Consider the following 23,134-nt stretch of genomic DNA (forward strand, 5'->3'; position numbering starts at 1 on the left):
CATTATAAGAGCTCTCATCACAAAAGAATAAAGTTTTCTTTCATAAAATGGCTTATTTCTTAAAACTATCTAACAAAATATAACAAATTTTATAATTTTATAAAGAACACATGTAGGCTGGGTCTACACAGGGTTATGAAATAGACCATGACCTAAGAAGTGGAATTCAGTCCCCTCTATTCTGGGGAGACAAACTTTTGAATGCTGTGTGAATGGCACAAAAAAAAAAAAAAAAAAAAAAGACATGTATTTAGTTTTCTTAAATTTCTACAACAAGCCCATACAGACTTCATTAACACTTGCTTGGATAATGGCATTAGCTGAACTGTTTGCCCTCTTGCCCTGATTATTGCTAAGGCTTTAATTTCCATGACTTAGTACACTAATTACTAAATTTCTACCCAAATATTAAGGATAATCATGATCAATTTATAATAATTCAAACTATCCTCACTTTAAGCAAATTATCATCTTCACAGACAAAACTTGTAGCTTCTATGAATGACCAAGGAACAGGAAAGATTTCATTTTTACGTTCCCTTCTATTTAAATGCTAGCTAAAGTGGAGTTAGTGTCATACAAAATGAGTACTGGATTAGCCAACAAAGTTCATTCGGGTTTTTCTGTGAGATGGTACAGAAAAACCCAAACAAAAATTTTGGCCAATGCAAAATAACCCTGGAAGCAATTTAAGACAAAACTAACTCACCTGTAATTGCAAAGCTTCATGGTTTTCCAATCCTTCCACAATTGGTGAAAATCGTTCTCTGTTATTTCGTTCCGCTGCTGTAGTTATAGCCCCTAAAAGTTTATCTAGACTATAGAGAAAAAAACTAGAAATCAGAAATACGTCTTACACACACTATATGAATACAGGTTATCTCTTATACACTCTTCCCTGTTTTCAGGTGCTTCATGTTTATATAGACCATCACAATTTTAGAATTGTGTTCTTTTCCACATATTTCTACAACTCAAATATTGATAGCATTAAATAACATTAGGGCATCAAAATAAAAAATTCAACTTGAAAATCCTGAGGAAAGCCATTTTTCTGAGTGACATTTAAAAAAATACTTAATTGATAAACATTAAAATTTTAAGTTTTGAGTTTTGATATTAAATGTGTTTAATGTCACTTAAACATGGTGGCATCTACAGTTATTCAAAGTTCATTCAAGTGTAATCAGACTGTAATTTTATAATAAAGTGCAAGAAAGAGTACATGTTTTTTAAAGAACTTTAAAAAAATTCTTTGAAAATGGAACAAGGAAAAAGCCTAAAAGAGAAAGCCCAGTAAATTAGAGAAGCATCTATAATTACCTAGCACAAGAAACTTATTTACCTGAACAAAAATATTGGTAGCTATCTCTGTACAGTGTCTGAATCAAATTAACCTCTCTGTAGTATACTACTCACATCAAGCTATATCTAAAATTATAATTAAATCATAAAATATATCAGACTAGGTTGCATTATATGAATTAAGTACTGAAAACATAATACACTGGGAAAACATTTCTTAGTCATATATAAACTGATTTTCCTATAAAACCTAAGGAAGCTTTATTTTTGCATATGCTATCTCATTCTCATAAGACAATGTTGTGTGATAATATTTTTGTTCAGTGTTTGTCTTTCAGTTTTGAAGGATAAACCAGCACTAAGAAACATGTCATTTTATTCCAAGAAGTATGAGAAAGTCAACATATTAGAATATTCTTAAATCTTTGTCTGCCCCTATTCTAATTCAAAGTGAAATGATTACTGTCACACAGTGTTTAGAAAAAAATATTCTAGTTCATATCCGTAGCAGGTATTTCATTCTTTACCACAAAAGTTTCTTACCAACTGGACATCAAATCTGTAATTTTGCTTCTGATTGAATATTATTTCCACAAGAAGAAGTGATCTAATGTGTTGTCAGCAACAACTTGCTGAAAATGATACATACATGCATCCTGAATGATTATCAACAGCCTTTTGTCTTTTTAATCGGTTAACTTCATTCCATGAATAATTGCTTTATTCTTTCACTTACCATACACAGATAAAGTAAAACACTACTGTAAAATGATAGCACAGAATAAAAGAATCTGGTTAATTCAGTTAGTTAAAGAAGTCAAATTTTCTGATGTGCACGGATGAGGGGGTATATTGTGTAGAGTGTGTATGTGAATGTGCCTGTCTGTGTGTTTAGCCAAAATTACTCCCTAACTGATCTTTCCCTACTTTTCTAATAATTGCTTTCCCTTCAACTAGATAAAATTATAATCATTCACTTTGAATGTCCAACATTGAAGAACTTCCCATTAGGATTCTGTCTTTTTAAACCTATTTTTCAAAGAATCAAAACAAAAGCTAAAATGTAAACAGATAAGATAAAAATGCCAATTTTTTCCCTGAAATTTAATACTATTTTCATGCAAACTATAGGTGGCACTAGTGGTAAAGAATCTGCTGCCAAGGCAAGAGATACAGGAGACATGGATTCGATCCCTGGGTCAGGAAGATGCCCTGGAGAAGGGAATGGGTACCCACTCCAGTATTCTCACCTGGAGAAGCCCCATGGACAGAGGAGTCTGGTGAGTTACAGTCCAAGGGGTTGCAAAGAGTCGTATACCACCAAGCAACTGAGCACAGCTGCATGGTATCGAAAGAAACAGCATAAATTTCTCAATTTCTCTAGTGTCATTTCTATGCAGTTAATGTTAATGACAAAGCAATACTTACATGTTTTCTTCTCCAACAATGCAAATAGCTGAAAGTATTTTTACTATTTCAGTCATCATGTTGGGTTGTTTGGGGTCAATTGCTCTTGCTAGGAGTAAAAGACTTCTTTCATCTCCTAGAATCCTTTGCAATCCAAACTGAAAGGAAAAAAAAAAAAACTTTCTTTCAAAATATTTTGGAGTCATATCTTTAATTTTAAAAAACAAATTAACAATGATTTTCTAAAATCCCATGCCTCCACATTGAGGTTCTATTTAATTAAATGAATGTTCTTCAAAGTCAATTGCTTTTTATTTGAAATGACCACTTCTTGGATTTTAGGTCCTTTTATGAGATACAATCTCCATTATCCTAACTAAACATTCCATAAAAATTTGGAAGAAATATGCAGCAATCAGTATTTCCTCAATAAAGAAGAATATGTAGCTGTTGTACTTATGTCCTTGGTTTTCGCTGGAGACATCTGGAACTCATGATTTAATTTTTGATTATGTTTGTATGGAAAATTAAGTTGAACAAAAAGGGTAAAATGTTGAAAAGCTCTTTTGTGTACTACATGCCAGTTAAAGAAGCTATAAACTTCTGTATTGGTTTTCCCATACCTTCTCTCTTTTAGCCTCCCTCTTTAAAGTAGCTGTGCTGCATAGCAAAATTATAACCCCAAAGAAGTGGAGCATGGGTTTTATTGAATACTACATGTCACAGTCAATTAGGCAGAGGAGACAGACACCATTTTCATTGATTTTCTAGGCTTAAATATATGCATGCAAGTGTGCATCACAAGAATAGGTAAAGAAATGTTGAAGAAAGCCCAAAACTCGGGTTTTCACTACATAGAGAAGGTCATATTTTCTTTGATCTTTGGCCCACAAGGTATTTCTCAGATTTCTTATGAAGTATGTTTGCTTGTTTTTACAGTTTAACAGTGGAATCTGACAATATTTCATCATAGCAAAATTGCCATTTCAAGCTAAACTTTACGGAAGTACCACACACTTGAATATTTTCATGGTTTCTATTTTCTAAAACAATTCAGGAGAAAACAACATGAGTTTTAGGTATAATAATAACAAAATACACAGAAATAAGACAAAAAAGGAAATGGAAAAGACAAAATTAAAAAGAAGCAAAGAAAACAAAAGGAATATGAATATATAAAGGTGGGTAGTAAACAATAAATAGTAACGAAAATAAATGAAAATTTGTAAAATGGAGAGATAGATGATTACTATATAGTTACCAAACTTAACTTGAAAAACCAGTTAGACTGACAGTGAAATCATTAAATTTTTCAAATTTCCATTTTATTGTATAAAGGTAGTTTCTAACATGAAGGGAAATACTCAAAATAAAAATGAAGGTATAAGAAATGATGGAAAACCATCAACCTAAACATTAGAGCAATATTATAACAATGGAAGTTAAGGGGCAATGGTTTCCTTTTCATAAGTGTATTATTCCATGTACTGTATAAGCAAAAAGAGTTTTTGAAGTAGGTAATCAAAACCTTTGGGGTCAGCAAATTTGATGCGTAAGTCATTTCAGGCTAAAATTTCATGCTTTGATCATGACAAATTCAGTACAACATGAAATTGATATATCACTGTATATTTTTAAATGTAACTCTATGCCTATTGTTTCAGATGTCTGTAATTTAAAAGACTTACCATTTATTCATGTTCCTAGCACCAGTGTAAAATACATTAACATGCTCTAACTAAAACTTAGCCTTAATTTAAAATAATCTAAATCAAACCATCATGTTCTCCCTCCTACACTGTTAGTGGGAAAGCAACTTGGTACAACCACTATGCAGGAACAGTATGAAGGATCCTTAAAAAAAAAAAAAAGAAAACTAATAGAACTAGCATATGATCTAGAAATCTCACTGCTGGGAAGATATCTAGAGAAAACCATAACCTGAAAGGAAACATGCACTCAAATATTCATTGCAGCACTGTTTACAATAGCCAAGACACGGAAGCAACCTAAATGTCCATTGACAGAGGAATGAATAAAGAAGATGTGGTACATATATACAATGGAGGATGGAGTATTACTCAGCCATAAAAAAATAATGAAAGGCCATTTGCAGCAACATGGATGGACCTAGAAATTATTTTATTAACTGAAGACAGAGAAAGACAAACATATATCATATGATATCATTCATATGTGGAATCTAATTAATAAAAAAGAAAAAACTTATTTACACAACAGAAACAGACTTACAGATATCAAAAACAAAATTATGATTACCAAAGGGGAAATGTGGTTGGGGGAAGGATAAATCAGAAGTTTGGCATGAACACATATATACTATAATATATAAGATAAATAACCAACAAAGACCCACTGCACAGCAGAGGGAACTCTGCTCAATATTCTGTAATAACCTATATGAGAAAAGACACTAATAAAGAACAGATACATGTTATGTATGTATAAATGAATTACTTGGCTGTATAAATGAAATTAACACATTATAAATAAACTAATTATGTATTGGCATGTCAACTGCTGTCTCAAGGGAAAAGGCTCTACAGGAAATCTCACTAATATGACTTTCTCTACTAACTATATTGATTACACTCATACCCTGGAAAGCTGTAAGAGCTCACTACTCAAACCAGTAAGAATTTAGATCAGACTCCTAATTTTACAGGTTAGGTGACTCATTGGCAGAGAGGTCAAATGATTTTCTAAAGGCCACACAACTTAGTGGCAAAGCAAAGACTCTGTCTCCTGATTTCTAGTACTGTGTTATCTTTCCATTATTTCTTAGTTTCCCTCAATTAAAAAAAGAGATCCATCTTGAGAAGCAATGTTCATTAACTGCTTTCCTATTAGGTATCACATTCTGCATAATTTTATCATCAAAGACAAAGAGCTCAAAGTTGAGAAATTCTGCAGGAATACTGATGGAAATCTTTTCAGAAGAAACAGTACAATTAGTATATTCTATACATGAGACTCATGTCAATTGGCAAGCATCCATCAGATGCTCAAAAAATGCTCAAAAATGCTCAAAAAATTCTTTGTTGATATATGTGTGTATAATATACACATACATAATCATGCATAATCCCATACACTTGAAAAAAATATTTCAGACTACTTATGTAGATACTCTTACTGCATTGGCTATTATTTAAAAATAGCTATATTTCACATCTTGCAAGATTTAGGTCATTGTTATACTTATTTATTTTTCTTAAATATTTTGAGATCATAAGAACACCATCTAAAGGGATTTTTTAATTAATAAATGTCAATGGTATTTTACCTATAGGAATATGGCATAAATCATACATAAGAGTTCATTCTTCATTCTAGTTTATAGAAAAAAAATGACAATAACTTCATAACCTGAGAAAAGACTACTTTTAGAAGATAAATCCTTAATAATAATGCAACTGGTACCACACATATACAAAAATCTTCTGCTATCTGCCAGAAAAGTCTTTTATGGATGTTAACTCACTGACATTAACTGAACAAAAAAAGAAATAAAAAATCTTAACCTTATACTGTTTCTAGCAAAAAAAAAAAAAAAAAAAAATCAAACCATAGTTTTGAATTGTCCTTTATAATGGAAGATAAACTCTCTGTAAGGAAATGGTATCCAATCCATCAAATTTAAATTTTCCGACTACTATTAAAAAAAAACAAAACAAAACACAGTATTATCTGATTTGGGAACAAGACTTGATGTCTGCATGATTGCAAAAACTGTCATTAAATATTTTGAGAAGCAAAGTATATTTTAAATAATATTTAAATGAAGCTCATGATGATTTGCATTATAAAGACCCTTTTGAAAACTGAGTAAGCACCCAGGATTTTGCCTGTTTCATACACTCTGTTGGGAAAGTTCTCATCTTTTGTAACAAAGGCAGAAATAAATACTACTTGCCTTATTGTTCATAAATGCTTTGAGGCACTGAATAAGTTTATACTGATTCTTCTTGTCAATATTTTCTTGCCTGAATAGAAGAAAAAAAAATTATATTTTGCTTAAAAATCTCCCCTGTGGTGAATTTTTTTTTCTTGTTTATTCTTACTGTTTCTTGTCCAGAAGCTTTTCCAGCACATCCAACAAGAGTCCAAGACCTTCATGTCCAAAGTTGTTAACCCAGCTATTAAACAAACAAACAAAGTATAAATAAGTTTATATAATTAAAACATTAAATACCTCAAATTAAATTTTTGATTTTCAAATCTGCTAATCCAGTCTTCATGCTGTTTGTTATTCTTTTTTTCTACTCCAATTGCTTTGAGTATTGACCCTATGAGAATGACTGAAGAGATCTTTTATCGCAATCCCACACTTTTCACACATTTTAGATTGCCCATTCCACAGCACTACCTTGGTTGTTTCACCAGCATTAAACACTTAAGCCTGAATTTATAACCCAAATTTATTTTCTGCTTTGTCTCTGTTTCCCTTTATCAACTCCTCTTCCACTCTTCCATATTCTGTTAATAACACCACTATCCTTTGAATCCCTCAAACTTGAATACTGGCATAAATTCCTGATCCCCAACTTTTTCATCTTTGCATTTATTCTGATCATTCATTCAAAATATATTTATTTGAGTTCCCACTAACTACCAGGCATGTTCTATGTGACAGAGATAACTGGCAACGAAGTAAGCCCCTACGTTCATGTAGCTTATCATCTAGAAAAAAGAAGACAAAGGACAAATAAATAACTATTTAATAAAATATCACTGCTTTGGTACTATGAATAGAAAAAAACCTTGGGAAATGGAATGAGTGACCCAGTATTATTATTATTTTTTTTTTATGTGTAGTCAGGGGAAGATTCTTTGATAAAGTGATATTGGAGCAGAGCTTTGAAAAGAGTAAGAACTTTCCCAGTAGAGGGAATAAGGGCAGTCTTCCGTCAAAAATCTTCTCTGAACTACCTAACAAATTGCAACTCCTGATTCTGATCAAACCTCAACCTACCTTTCAAGCCTCAAGCCTTAGACAACATGTTCCAATAAAATCAGACATATTCTGTTTCCTGAAGTCTTCCCTGCTTGACCTCATTTTTCATTCTTTCTTTCCAGAAGGTAACTCTAACTCCATCTCTCCAAGGCTCAAACTGACTGGCAATTCCTCCATTAATGTTTTTCCCTGTAAGTACTACATTCAAATGTGTTATTTCCCCTTGAATGCCCGTTGTTTCTATATCTCTTACTGAACGACATTATGATTGCATCACAAGTGTCTTACCCACCTTTCTGGATGAAAAATTCTCTGAAGACTGTTACATAATCTTATTCATCTTTGAGTCTCCCATAATGCTTAGCAGAGTAGATTACATATAGTCAACATTAAATATTTGCTAATTAAAATTTAACTAAATTTACTGATTTGTGTGGTTAAAAGAATGAGCAGAATCATATTGCCCATGAAATTCTCAAAAGTAAATTAATATACAGCAGGAAACCTTTGAAGCAATAATTAAAATCTATATATATATATTTAAGTCATGACTATAGTTCAATGCCACAGCCTTTAAATCACATTTCATATCTAACTAAGGTAAAGCTTATCAACAAAGATGACACCATCATTAAGAAACAACAGATCACTGAAGAAAACTATTTTAAAAATAGTTCAAACATTCAGAACCAATCACATCCACAATATATATGGAAACTCATTTTAAACAAATTCTGCTTTAATTTCTGCAGTGGAAATGAGAAAAAATCAATATGGCATTGTAATGATAATTGGCAGCAAGCTACTATTCAATTGAGGCATGTAATCAACCAGTATAATGAGCTATTTTCTCAGACTCTAGATAATCAGTAAGGTGGTGGTAGAAGGAGAAAAGGACACCAGCTCTCTAAGCATAAAATAACGATAATCTATCACAGAGAGAAATCAGGAGATATCATTTCAGCGAATACCCTAACGCAACCTTAAAATAATCAGACTTCTGATTAAATTTATATATATAGTCCTCAGTATCGGCTTTGGCATTTATGAAGAAAAAATAATATAAGATTTCCTTAAATTTAACATCTAAAATTTGTTTTAAGATTCTAAATTTTACTCATTTCTTTTTCTACCTAGTGCTATTAAAATTACTAGGATTATTTCTTTCTTGGTCTAGAGAAGCGTTTAAGATGACGATTTCTATCTGTTCACGTGAAATCAGACACCCACAAACCCCAGACTGTTGCAAATTGTGCAGTTGATGGTACTCTGGTTTCACTCAGTGAAAATTACTATCAGTCTGGAATAAAAATTTGGACACAACCATGAAACTTAACTGTGAAGAGGTCAGGATTATTACAAAATAGGCAGGGAAAAATCTTAACTGAGAATACCTAAGGCTAATGGTGATGGAATTCCAGTTGAGCTATTTCAAATCCTGAAAGATGATGCTGTGAAAGTGCTGCACTCAATATGTCAGCAAATATGAAAAACTCAGCAGTGGCCACAGGACTGGAAAAGGTCCATTTTCATTCCAATCCCAAAGAAAGGCAATGCCAACAAATGCTCAAACTACTGCACAATTGCACTCATCTCACACGCTACCAAAAGAAATCCTCAAAATTCTCCAAGCCAGGTTTCAACAGTATGTGAACCGTGAACTTCCAGATGTTCAAGCTGGATTTCGAAAAGGAAGAGGAACCAGAGATCAAATTGACAACATCCACTGGATTATCGAAAAAGCAAGAGAGTTCTAGAAAAACATCTACTTTTGCATTATTCACTACGCCAAAGCCTTTGACTGTGTGGATCACAACAAACTGTGGAAAATTCTGAAAGAGATGGGAACACCAAAACACCTGACCTGCCTCCTGAGAAATCTGTATGCAGGTCAAGAAGCAACAGTTAGAACTGGACACAGAACAACAGATTGGTTCCAAATCAGGAAAGGAGTATGTCAAGGCAGCATATTGTCACCCTGCTTATTTAACTTACATGCAGAGTACATCATGCGAAATACCAGGCTGAATGAAGCACAAACTGGAATCAAGATTGCTTGGAGAAATATCAATAACCTCAGACATGCAGATGACACCACCCCTATGGCAGAAAGCAAAGAAGAACTAAAGAGCCTCTTGATGAAAGTGAAAGAGGAGAGTGAAAAAGTTGGCTTAAAGCTTAACATTCAGAAAGCTAAGATCATGGCATCTGGTCCCATCGCTGCATGGCAATTAGGGAAACAATGGAAACACTGAGAGACTTTATTATTTGGGGCTCCAAAATCACTGTAGATGGTGACTGCAACCATGAAATTAAAAGATGCTTACTCCTTGGAAGAAAAGTTATGACCAACCTACACAGCATATTAAAAAGCAGACACATTACTTTACCAAGAAAGGTCCATCTAGTCAAAGCTATGGATTTTCCAGTAGTCACATATGGATGTGAGAGTTGAAATATAAAGAAAGCTAAGTACTAAAGAACTGATGCTTTTGAACTGTGGTGTTGGAGAAGACTTCAGAGTCCTTTGGACTGCAAGGAAATCCAACCTATCAATCCTACAGGAAATCAGTTCTGAATATTCATTTTAAGCACTGATACTAAAGCTATTACTCCAATACTTTGGCCACCTAATGTGAAAGAACTGACTCATTGGAAAAGACCCTGAAGCTGGGGAGGATTGAAGGCGGGAAGAGAAGGGGACAACAGAGGATGAGATGGTTGGATGGCATCACTGACACGATGCATTTGAGTTTGAGTAGGCTCTGGGAGTTGGTGGGGAGGCCTGGCAACCTGCAGTCCATGGGGTCACAAAGAGTCGGACATGACTGAGAGACTGAACTAAACTGAACTGATTGAACTGAGCGACTGAAAGCCAATGATTAGAGGAGGCGTGGTAGGAGCCCTTGGAGCTTTTATAGAGAATAGGTGTCCAAAAGGAGACTGTACCTAGAGGGATAAAATAACTATGATATAGTAGGATGACATTCAAGAGGTGAAGAGGAAGAGGGTGCAGCTACACATACATATTTTTTTGCTTCGTCTCTTGCCAGCACTATTTCTCTTTAAAGCATCAAATACTTTGTGGCTGCTAGCCAAACACTAACTGTCTGTGTTTCTCTCACACTTTAATATAAAAGTTTTATCCAATATAAATGTGGCCCTGAAATGGTGAAGTGGTTCAAAAACAAAATGTTGGCTACTTTATGTTGGCACACCTTCCCAGGTGGCGCTAGTGGTAAAGAACTCGCCTGTCAATGCAGGAGATTTAACAGATGAGGGTTTGATCCCTGGGTCAGGAAGATCCCCTGGAGGAGACCATGGCAATCCACTCCACTATTCTTGCCTGGAGAATCCCATGGACAGAGGAGCCTGGCAGGCTACAGTCCATAGCGCAGCAAAGAGTAGGACACAACTGAAGTTACTTAGCATGCAACTACTTAGGCAGGAATTCTGATACTGCAACACCAGAGTAAGTATAAATCCATGGTTCTCAAAGTGTGTGCCCCAAACCAGGAGCATCAACAGCATCTGGGAATTTGTTAGAAATACAAATTCTTGGATCCCACTCCAGACCTACTAACTCAGCAATTCTATAGGTGGAGCCAAAAATGTCTCTTTTAACTACTCCAGGTGATTCTGATGTTTGCTCAAGTTTTGAGAACGTCTGACATAAAACAGTGTTTGCTGAGAAGAAGAGGAAGCCGTCATAATCAGGATTCAGGCTCAAAATTTAAGACTGCTCTAAATACCCTCCACACCATACCATACACCTCCACAGCCACAGGACAGAGATAAGGCAACTTAACTCTTTAACTTGCTTTAACAGAGTAAAAGCAAGTATATTTGGTGTGTGTATATGTGTCTGTGTGTGTGTATATATATATATACACATACATATATATATGCTTTTGTTGTTGCTGTTTGGCCAACAGGCATGTGGGATCTAAGTATCATAAGCAGGGATTGAACCCATGCACCCTGCAGTGGAAGTGTAGAGTCATAACCACTGAACTGCCAGGGAAGTCCCGATTTATTTGGTGTATTTCACAGAGTAGGCAAATTCCATCTCTGAGTTATTCAGTACTAACTGAAATATCTAGAAGTATGAAAACACAGTTAATGACTCTATTTAAAATCTGACTCAGATTGCAGATAAAGACATCAATTTTCTGTAGTATCTCAGCCTTGAAATCAGACATTGCAATTTATCATGGACCCCAAATTTATAAGAGAAACAGAAAGAACAGAGGATAATGAAGAACCAAGCAGAAGAAACAATGGGGGGAGGAAGATGATCTCATATACTATCCATAATCACTCTGTAACACAAGGTTTTTTCCCTTTTGATTGGGATATGACTTACATACAGTGAAGCTCATCATTGACAAAACACGGTCATGCAGCTTCTAACACAAACAAGACATGGAACACGTCCACCCCACCTAAATATTCTCTCATTTCCCTTTGCGGTCAGTCACTTTTCTTTATTCCCAGCCATGTGGTAACCACTTATCTGGTTTGTGTCCCTATAGTTTTGCTTTCTCCAAAATGTAATTAGAAACGTAATCATACTGTATACAGGTTTTAGTGGTTTCTTTCACTTAGCATAAACATGATATTCAACCATGTTGTTGCATGTACTAGTAGTCATTCCCTTTTTATTGTATGGGTATAACACAAGTTTTTTTTCTTTTTTTTCCATTCGTCAATTGATGAATATCTGGGTTGTTTACAGGTTTTCATGATTATGAACAAAGCTGCTATAAACATTCACATGTAAGTGTCTATGTAAGCATAAATTTTCCTGCCTCCTGAGAAATCTGTATGGAGGTCATTACACCTTTGACTATGTGGATCACAATAAACTGTGGAAAATTCTGCAAGAGATGGGAATACCTGACCTGCCTCTTGAGAAACCTGTATGCAGCTCAGGAAGCAACAGTTAGAACTAGACATGGAACAGTCTGGTTCCAAATAGGAAAAGGAGTACATCAAGGCTGTATATTGTCACTATGCTTAGTTAACTGATATGCAGAGTACATCATGAGAAACGCTGGGCTGGATGAAGCACAAGCTGGAAACAAGATTGCCAGGAGAAATATCAATAACCTCAGATATGCAGATGGCACCACGCTTATGGCAGAAAGTGAAGAAGAACTAAAGAGCCTCTTGATGAAAGTGAAAGAGAACAGTGAAAAAGTTGGCTTAAAGCTCAACATTCAAAAACAAAGATCATGGCATCTGGTCCCATTACTCCATGGCAAATAGATGGAGACACAGTGGAAACAGTGGCAGACTTTATTTTTGGGAGCACCAAAATCACTGCAAATGGTGATTGCAGCCATGAAATAAAAAGACGCTTACTCCTTGGAAGAAAAGTTATGACCAACCTAGACAGCATAATAAAAAGCAGACACACTACTTTGCCAACAAAGGTCCGTCTAGTCAAGGCTATGGTTGTTCCAGTAGTCAGGTATAGATGTGAGAGTTGGACTATAAAGAAAGCTGAGCGACGAAGAATTGAAGCTTTTGAACTGTGGTATTGGAGAAGACTCTTTTTTTTTTTCCATTTATTTTTATTAGTTGGAGGCTAATTATTTTACAATATTGTAGTGGTTTTTGTCATACATTGATGTGAATCAGCCATGGATTTACATGTATTCCCCATCCCGATCCCCCCTCCCACCTCCCTCTCTACCCGATCCCTCTGGGTCTTCCCAGTGCACCAGCCCTGAGCACTTGTCTCATGTATCCAGCCTGGGCTGGTGATCTGTTTCACCCTAGATAATATACATGTTTCGATGCTGTTCTCTTGAAACATCCCACCCTCGCCTTCTCCCATAGAGTCCCAAAGTCTGTTCTGTACATCTGTGTCTCTTTTTCTGTTTTGCATATAGGGTTATCGTTACCATCTTTCTAAATTCCATATATATGTGTTAGTATACTGTATTGGTGTTTATCTTTCTGGCTTACTTCACTCTGTATAATGGGCTCCAGTTTCATCTCTTAAGAGTCCCTTGGACTGCAAGGACATCCAACCAGTACATCCTAAAGGCGATCAGTCCTGAATGTTTGTTGGAAGGACTGATGTTGAAGCTGAAACTCCAGTACTTTGGCCACTTGATGCAAAGAGCTGAAAAGACCCTCATGCTGGGAAAGATTGAAGCAGGAGGAGAACGGGACGGCAGAGGATGAGATGGTTGGATGGCATCACCAACTGGATAAACATGAGTTTGAGCAAGTTCCAGGAATTGGTGGTGGACAGGAAAGCCTAGCGTGCTGCATGCAGTCCATGGCCAACTCACAAAGAATTGGCCACTAGTGAGTGACTGAACTGAACTCGGTTGTTTCCAGGTTTTGATGATTATGAACAGAGCTGCTACAAACATTCATATGTATGTATTTATGTAAGCATGCATTTTCATTTCTCTTCAGGAAAATTACTAGGGGAGGAATTGTTAGGTTTTAAGATAAGGTTTTTTGTTTTTTCTTTTTTTAATTTATTTATTTTTAATTAAAAGATAATTTACAATATTGTGCTGGTAATCTTTTAAAACTGCTTTTCAAAGTGGCTATACCATTTAGCATTCCTTCAGCAAAGTGTGTATGTGCATGAGTACATGGTTAAGTCGCTTCAGTCATGTCTGACCCTTTGCTACCAGGCTCCTCTGTCCATGAGATTCTCCAGGCAAGAATACTGGAGTGGGTTGTCATGCCCTCCTCCAGGGCATCTTCCTGACCCATGTCTCTTATTGTCTTCTGCACTGGCAGGCAGGTTCTTTACCACTAGCACCAAAAGTATAATAGTCCTAACTGCTTTAAATCCTTCAAACACTTCACATTGCCAACCATTTTGACTTTAATCCTGAAAATGTTTTCACATAAAGAAACTGAGAAGAAAATTAGTTAAGTAACTTGCAAAACATCATTCCACAGGTTAAATATCAGTTCAAGTACTCACACCCACACACCTAGGTCTGATTCCAAAGCCCATGTTTATTTCAATCACACCATTAGAAATTACTAACAGAACCAGTACATGGTTATCTATAACACCTGGCTAATGGCTCCAGGAAGAACTCACTGAAGAATTTGTAGTTCTTCCAGAATTGCATTGAGCTTAAACCTACATATCTATGTCTAGACAAAGAATTATATATTTTCTATTATTTAACAGCTTACTTCATTCATTTAGGTGTAATGGGTAGTTTACAACTCACATTTTTCTTGTCTTTCAAAGTCCTAAGCTTCTTACCCATGAAATACTACTGAAGAAAAATATTTGGAAACTCCAACTAAAACTTGCAATCAAGATTTATGCAGCAGCTTATTGGAAAGAACAGAGTTAGATGTAGTATAGAGTTTTTGGGGTTTTTTTTGTTGCTGTTGTTAAGATGGGCTATAGCCCATAATCTCATTTCTTGGTATTAAGATGTTGATGATTTTGGGACTTCTCTGTTGGTCTAGTAGTCAAAACTATTTCTAAAGGGCCCACTTACACTCACTGGCATGATCAAAATAAAAAAAAAAAAATCTTACCTATAATGAAAGTATCAGAGGATTCATTGAACCCTATGCCCATGAGAAAGCAAGATTCTCCCCTCTCTGAATCTCCAGGGCAAAAAAAGTGAAAAAAAACTCTATAAATGTGCCTATTTTATGAGGGAATGAAATTCTATTCCTTCAGAGTCGCCAAAAACTTTAACCTCTTTTATCCATAAGTTGGATATTTGGACCCTGAATTATTTAATTATAGTTCACGAAAATATAACTTAAAATCAGACAGTGGATGGATGAGTTCAGTATTTATATGTAAAATAGACATATAGGAAGAGGTGACTACATGCACATTTACGATTAGACTGTCTGGATTCACATCTTTCTTTCAAAAGGGTTAAAGCTAAAATTAGAAAGTTCTTTCCTGAGTCAGCAGTGACTGACTTGGAAAACTCAGTAGTGGCCACAGAACTGGAAAAGGTCAGTTTTCATTCCAATCCCAAAGAAAGGTAACGGCAAAGAATGCTCAAACTACCACACAATTGCACTCATCTCACATGCTAGTAAAGTAACGCTCAAAATTCTCCAAGCCAGGTTTTAACAGTATGTGAACCATAAACCTCCAGATGTTCAAGTTGGATTTAGAAAAGGCAGAGGAACCAGAGGTCAAATAGCCAACATCTGTTGGATTATTGAAAAAGCAAGAGAGTTCTGGAAAAATATCTATTTCTGATTTATTGACTATGCCAAAGCCTTTGACTGCATGGATCACCACAAACTGTGGAAAATTCTGAAAGAGATGGGAATACCAGATCACCTGACCTGCCTCTTGAGAAATCTGTATGCAGGTCAGGAAGCAACAGTTAGAACTGGACATGGAACAACAGACTGGTTCCAATTGGGAAAGGAGTACTTCAAGGCTGTATATTGTCACCCTGCTTATTTAACTTATATGCAGAGTACATCATGAGAAACACTGGGCTAGATGATGCACAAGCTGGAAGCAAGATTGCCGGGAGAAATATCAATAACCTCAGATATGTAGATGACACCACCCCTATGGCAGAAAGCAAACAACTAAAGAGCCTCTTGATGAAAGTGAAAGAGGAGAGTGAAAAGGCTGGTTTAAAGCTCAACATTAAAGATCATGGCATCTGGTCCCATCACTTCATGGTGAACAGATGGGGAAACAGTGGAAACAGTGACAGACTTTATTTTGGGGGGCTCCAAAATCACTGCAGATGGTGACTGCAGCCATGAAATTAAAAGACGCTTACTCCTTGGAAGAAAAGTTATGACCAACCTAGACAGCATATTAAAAAGCAGACACATTACTTTGCCAATAAAGGTCTGTCTAGTCAAGGCCATGGTTTTTCCAGTAGTCATGTATGGATGTGAGAGTTGGACTATAAAGAAAGCTGAGCGCCGAAGCATTGATGCTTTTGAACCGTGGTGTTAGAGAAGACTCTTGAGAGTCCCTTGGACAGCGAGGAGATCCAAGCAGTCCATCCTAAAGGAAATCAGCCTTTAGTATTCATTGGAAGGACTGATCCTAAAGCTGTAACTCCAATACTTTGGCCACCTGATGTGAAGTACTGACTCATTGGAAAAGACCCTGATGCTGGGAAAGATTGAAGGCGGGTGAAGAAGGGGACAACAGAGGATGAGATGGCTGGATGGCATCACCGACTCAATGGACATGGGTTTGGGTGGATTCCGTGAGTTGGTGACGGACAGGGAGGCCTGGTGCACTGCATTCCATGGGGTCACGAAGAGTCAGACATGACTGAGCGACTGAACTGAACTGAACTGATCCTGAGTCCCCAGTAAAGGCAATGAGTCTCATGTGCAGGAGTCCAATATTAGTCATGTCATCACTTTATCATTGTTTGTACACTGCTAAAGGCTAGTATAGAGGGTTATGTGTTCTGTACAAAGGATTTTATTTCCCTCTAATGGTGTTCTATTCCTATGTGTAATCTCATACTACAACCCAAATCACAAGAAGATCAAATAAAATGAATGATAGTTCAGAGATTCTTCGTGGAGTTAAGAAAGTTGGTAAAATTTAAGATATAAAACAACAAATTCAAAGCATTGAGTAGACTTCAAAAATGATTGCAATAGTGTTTACATATTTTAACACCAGGGAAACATCTTATTTTAACATGGATGTTGCCAATGTAATATTTTTTAATGAAATTAAAACCAAACCTTAGTTATAGGTCCCCATGGAAAGAAAAGGTCCTGCGGTGATTAAAACCAATGTACAACCTAATGCAAGCAGTATCATACCTTCAATCCACAGATCAATATCTCCAAAGAGTGACCAAGAAAACCTTACAATTTTCAGCATTTTTAAACTATAATTTGTTCAGCTAAATCAACATCATAGATAATTCTATATCAATAGCCTACAACCATGAAAAAATAAATGTTAACAACAAAAACAACATGGATTTGTATATGCTATGACTGCCCTGGTCTTATATTAAAGAAAAACTTACATCCACTCAGGTTTGTCTACATGAAAGCAAACACAGTACCCTTTAGCATTTCAATGTCCTTCAAAACTATTCATCATGGTAGATTAGCGCATGAACTTTGTCTGACCAATTTAAAATATCTATTATAATACTGCCATTTCCAGATATCTGTGCATGTTCTTTTGAAGCATGACATTCACTGACCACTTATTTCACCTGATTCATAAAAAGGTTGAATATTTCAATTTTCCAGCTCTGCCTCTCAGTCCTTTTGAATTCAATACTGAAACAGATTACAATTTCCTTCAGTTCAGTTCAATTCAGTTCAGTAGCTCAGTCGTGTCCGACTCTTTGCGACCCCATGAATTGCAGCATGCCAGGCCTCCCTGTCCATCACTAACTCCCGGAGTTTACTCAAACTCATGCCCATTGAGTTGGTGATGCCATCCAGCCATCTCATCCTCTGTCGTCCCCTTCTCCTCCTGCCCCCAATCCCTCCCAGCATCAGGGTCTTTTCCAATGAGTCAACTCTTCGCATGAGATGGCCAAAGTACTGGAGTTTCAGCTTCAGCATCAGTCCTTCAAATGAACACCCAGGACTGATCTCCTTTAGGATGGACTGGTTGGACAATTTCCTTAGAAAATACCAAAGAAGACAATCTATCTCTCCCTATATCCTTTGGTTTTTGCTTTAAGAAGGTTTTACCTGGCTCATTTATTATCTCCATCAGGTTTCACTGGAAAAATCCTGCTTTGTTTCAGGCTACTCACAAATTTTTCTTGTAAGAATTCCTCACAAAGGAGGAAATGTGTGTGCTTTTTAATTGTTCTTGGGTCAGGAATTACCCTGGAGAAGGAAATGGCAACCCACTCCAGTACTCTTGCCTGGAGAATTCCAGGGACAGAGGAGCCTGGCGGGCTACAGTCCATAGGATCACAAAGAGTTGGATATGACTGTGCAACTAACTTTCTTTCTTTCTTTACTAAATAAAACCAAATTTCTCTTAAATATTTACAACAAATTATAAAAACCTTACATACAAAAAGCTCCTAAAGGCAATAGCTTAAGCAAAATTCTCCTTCAAAGGATAAAAGATTCTTATTGATTAAAATCACTTTCCTAAGCTCTCAAAATATTTTGGAGACAGTCATAATGACTTAAGTCCAAATCTTTTAAAATGCCTAACAGTTTACAGAATAAAGAATATTTTTATCCCCTCTCCATTAAAAATATTGCTAGAAAAATATAAGAGATGGCCTTAGCCCACAGTAGCAATGAAAACAAAATGTACAAAAAATGTGAATGAAATTAAAAATAGAATCTTAAATTTATAGGAAGTAGAGGGGAAACAGGGAAGAAGATCATTCCAAATATTCAAGCATAAGCTGGTCATATTTTAAATATGCTTCATATGTTTGAATTGTGAGTATAATTATGTCAGGACACTTAAAAAACACTTAACTAAAGTCATCTTCTTAGTGATGTAACCAGTCAAACTTAAAATGTTAACTTCCATAAGAAAAATCATTGGTTTATTTTCCTAAGCTAAGTAATATGGTTACAAGTTTATCACACACTCCTCAGGACATCCAATTTCCTTTAATAATGGAATTTTGTTAAAATGAACTTACTAAAGGAAATCATATTCCTAATCTATAAACCCTGGAAATGAAAGAGAGTTGACATCAAGTTTATCTGCTATGAATAAGGTAAGAAGTTCTTTGAATGCAAGGAGGAAAACAGAAAGGCATAGCACACACTAGCACACATTTCCATTTTCCCTACACCAATCTGCATGTTATACTGAATGGTTCTGGTGGGCAAGAGAGAAGGTCAGTGAAAATTCTTTCATGGTAACAGGGGTAAGGAGAATTAAAAGATAATTGCCATTTGATGATTGAACAACAGAAAGGCAACTGTCCTTCTCACCTACATAATTAAATACTCATTATAGAGTGTGATAGCTATGTAGACAAAGATCAAAGAAATTTAATGTTCCTGAATACTTTTAGTACAGGGTCACTCCCTTGGAGTGCAAGTAGATCAAACCAGTCAGTCCTAAAGGAAATCAATCCTGAATATTCAATGGAAGGACTGAAGCTGAAGCTCCAATACTTTGGCCACTTGATGTGAAGAGCTGACTCATCAGAAAAGACCCTGATGTTGGGAAAGATTGAAGGCAGGAGGAGAAGGGGTCAACAGAGGACAGGACGGTTGGATGGCATCTCCAACCCAATGGACATGAGTTTGAGCAAGCTCTGGGATACAGCGAAGGAGAGGGAGGCCTGGCATGCTGCAGTCCATGGGGTCGCAGAGAGTTGGACATGACTGAGCGACTGAACAACAATAAACAGTTAGTAACAGAGTCGAGAGTAATACAAGAAGTATTTGACTCCAAAGACACAACTTGGTGACTGAACAACAACAATCAATCAAAGAATCTGCAATCAAACCACACAGAATCCACAATCAAACCACAAAGAATCATTTCTTTGGGTCCTCATGGTAGATATAAAAAAATTCTTAGCAAGTTCAAATGTTTTATTGTCTCAGAATGTGATCTCTAATGTTAATTTTGTGGTCTTTTCTAGTTTATCTTCATGTAATACTTTAAAATCTTTCCTCCAAAACTGAGAAAAATACTATGGAAATTATGTATCTGTATGCACATACATGCACTCTCAAAATTGTTTAAATATCTTAATACCTCCAATTTTAATAAATTTTTTCAAAGCATAATCATTCAACAATGAACAGTTAAAATCCTTAATAACCCCACATTAAACACCTTGATAATTCTAAAGCCCTATCTAACAGAAATTAAACCTGAAAAGCTCATTATTTTTCTCTTCCACTGTGATATAAATGAACTAAATCAATGACAACAAAAAATAATAATAAACTGTACATGGCATGCAGATAAAACCTTTATAGGATTACAATGCAGTATAAAGTTCGTAAGTAAAAAAAAATATTAACTTCCTACTATATTCAACCTGGCTTGCACTCATTTTCAGAAAAATCTAGAAACATAGCTACTCCTAAAAGTTACATATTTGATGTCTTTTAAAACCTATGAAGGCTTTTTAAAGAAAGCATAATGCTTTAATTGCTGAAGTAACTTTGACCTCCTTCAAAAATGCGAAGACTTTCTTTTCAATTAGAACAATTAAAACCCACAACAAACACTAAAAACTTTAACATGGTTTTATCTTCATTTATGAACAACCTTCCATGAAAGAACATGAACTAATAAGAGTAGTTTTATTGACTGTGAAGTTAAACTAAGTTACTCCATATTGGCTCCTTCATTTTACAAATGAAGAAAATAAACAATTTTATTGACTTGTCTTAGAGCATGAGGGTTGTTAATAGCAAAACTACTACTGGAATCAATCAATCCTCAGTCATTACATACCTCCCATTTAACTATATTATCAACAATTAACAAATATATCATCAATTAGTGATTATGAGATTTTGGATTATTTTCCTTTCATGAAGGAATATCAGACACAAGTTAAAATTTATCTAAATACGGTCAATGTGTATATTTATAAATGAATGCAATACCAGTGAAGTGTTTTTTGTTTGCTTTTAAATTTACTATGAAATCAAGAAGCAAGAGAAACTTTAGGTAATAAACACATTGGAGATGTTCAAACATATACTTTCTTTCTACTTCCCATATACCAGTAAATAAAATAGTTACTTGCTCAGCATAGATGCAGAGCCTTCTCATGTTGCAATTCATAACTATAGTTTGTAGACATACCAATGACATACAGTAAATACTCACTTCAAAAAATGTACCAACTGTTAACTGATATCTGGCTTGACATAAAAATACAAGTATTAGGAAGCACGAGGAAAAATGGAGCCATTCAACTTTCAGTTCAGTTCAGTTCAGTCGCTCAGTCGTGTCTGAATCTTTGAGACCCCATGAACTGCAGCACGCCAGGCCTCCCTGTCCATCACCAACTCTGGGAGTTCACCCAAACCCATGTCCATTGAGTCAGTGATGCCATGCAGCCATCTCTTCCTCTGTCGTCCCCTTCTCCTCCTGCCCTCAATCTTTCCCAGCATCAGGGTCTTTTCAAACGAGTCACCTCTTTGCATCAGATGGCCAAAGTATTGGAGTTTCAGCCTCAACATCAGTCCCTGCAATGAACACCCAGGACTGATCTCCTTTAGGATGGACTGGTTGGATCGCCTTGCAGTTCAAGGGACTCTCAAGAGTCTTCTCCAACACTATAGTTCAAAAGCATCAATTCTTTGGTGCTCAGCTTTCTTTATAGTCCAATTCTCACATCCATACATGACTAATGGAAAAAACATAGCCTTGACTACACAGACCTTTGTTGACAAAGTAATGTCTCTGCTTTTTAATATGCTGTCTAAGTTGGTCATAACTTTTCCTCCAAGGAGTAAGCGTCTTTAAATGTCATGGCTGCAATCACCATCTGCAGTGATTTTGGAGCCCAGAAAAATAAAGTCCGCTACTGTTTCCACTACTGCTACTGCTACTGCTAAGTCGCTTCAGTCGTGTCCAACTCTGTGCGACCCCATAGATGGCAGCCCACCATGCTCCCCCATCCCTGGGATTCTCCAGGCAACAACACTGGAGTGGGTTGCCATTTCCTTCTCCATTGCATGAAAGTGAAAAGTGAAAGTGAAGTTGCTCCGTCGTGTCTGACTCAGTGACCCCATGGACTGCAGCCTACCAGGCCCCTCCATCCATGGGATTTTCCAGGCAAGAGTACTGGAGTGGGGTGCCATTGCCTTCTCTGTTTCACTATTTCCCCATCTATTTGCCATGAAGTGATGGGACCGGATGCCATCATCTTCATTTTCTGAATGTTGAGCTTTAAGCCAACTTTTTCACTCTCTTTCACTTTCATCAAGAGACTCTTTAGTTCTTCTTCACTTTCTGCCATAAGGGTGGTGTCATCTGCATATCTGAGGTTATTGATATTTCTCCCGGCAATCTTGATTCCAGCCTGTGCTTCTTCCAGCCCCACGTTTCTCATGATGTACTCTGCATATAAGTTAAATAAGCAGGGTGACAATATACAGCCTTGACATACTCCTTTTCCTATTTGGAACCAGTCTGTTGTTCCACGTCCAGTTCTAACTGTTGCTTCCTGACCTGCATACAGGTTTCTCAAGAGGCAGGTCAGGTGGTCTGGTATTCCCATCTCTTTCAGAATTTTCCAGTTTATTGTGGTCCATGCAGTCAAAGGCTTTGGCATAGTCAATAAAACTTTATTCAACTTTAGTTCTTGGTTAGCCTTTCTTGCTTCCTTACTTAGCATGAAGTGGTCAATCATCTTTCGATTGCTTCTGATAGAGTTCAGAACACAATACCCAAAAATATGGCACTCTAGTATATTCAATATCTTAAGCTGCAGGACTACAAAAAGGGCCAAAGCAAGAAAGTCACTCTCACCTCATTCT

General features: G+C 36.2%; 1 protein-coding gene across 2 annotated transcripts in view; it reads right to left on the reverse strand.

The window, feature by feature from the left end:
• DIAPH2 (diaphanous related formin 2) overlaps window positions 1-23,134 on the reverse strand; it is a 950,551-nt gene that overhangs the window by 673,195 nt on the left and 254,222 nt on the right. For both annotated transcript variants that reach the window (XM_043895289.1, XM_043895287.1), the window contains 4 exons: window positions 6,798-6,872; window positions 6,650-6,719; window positions 2,734-2,870; window positions 710-818 (listed from right to left, as the gene is read on the reverse strand). In XM_043895289.1, coding sequence (XP_043751224.1) covers window positions 710-818; window positions 2,734-2,870; window positions 6,650-6,719; window positions 6,798-6,872 — 391 coding nt within the window. The remainder of the gene's footprint in view (window positions 1-709; window positions 819-2,733; window positions 2,871-6,649; window positions 6,720-6,797; window positions 6,873-23,134) is intronic.

Source organism: Cervus elaphus, chromosome X (assembly GCF_910594005.1).
Source record: "Cervus elaphus chromosome X, mCerEla1.1, whole genome shotgun sequence".
Taxonomy (NCBI): Eukaryota; Metazoa; Chordata; class Mammalia; order Artiodactyla; family Cervidae; genus Cervus; species Cervus elaphus.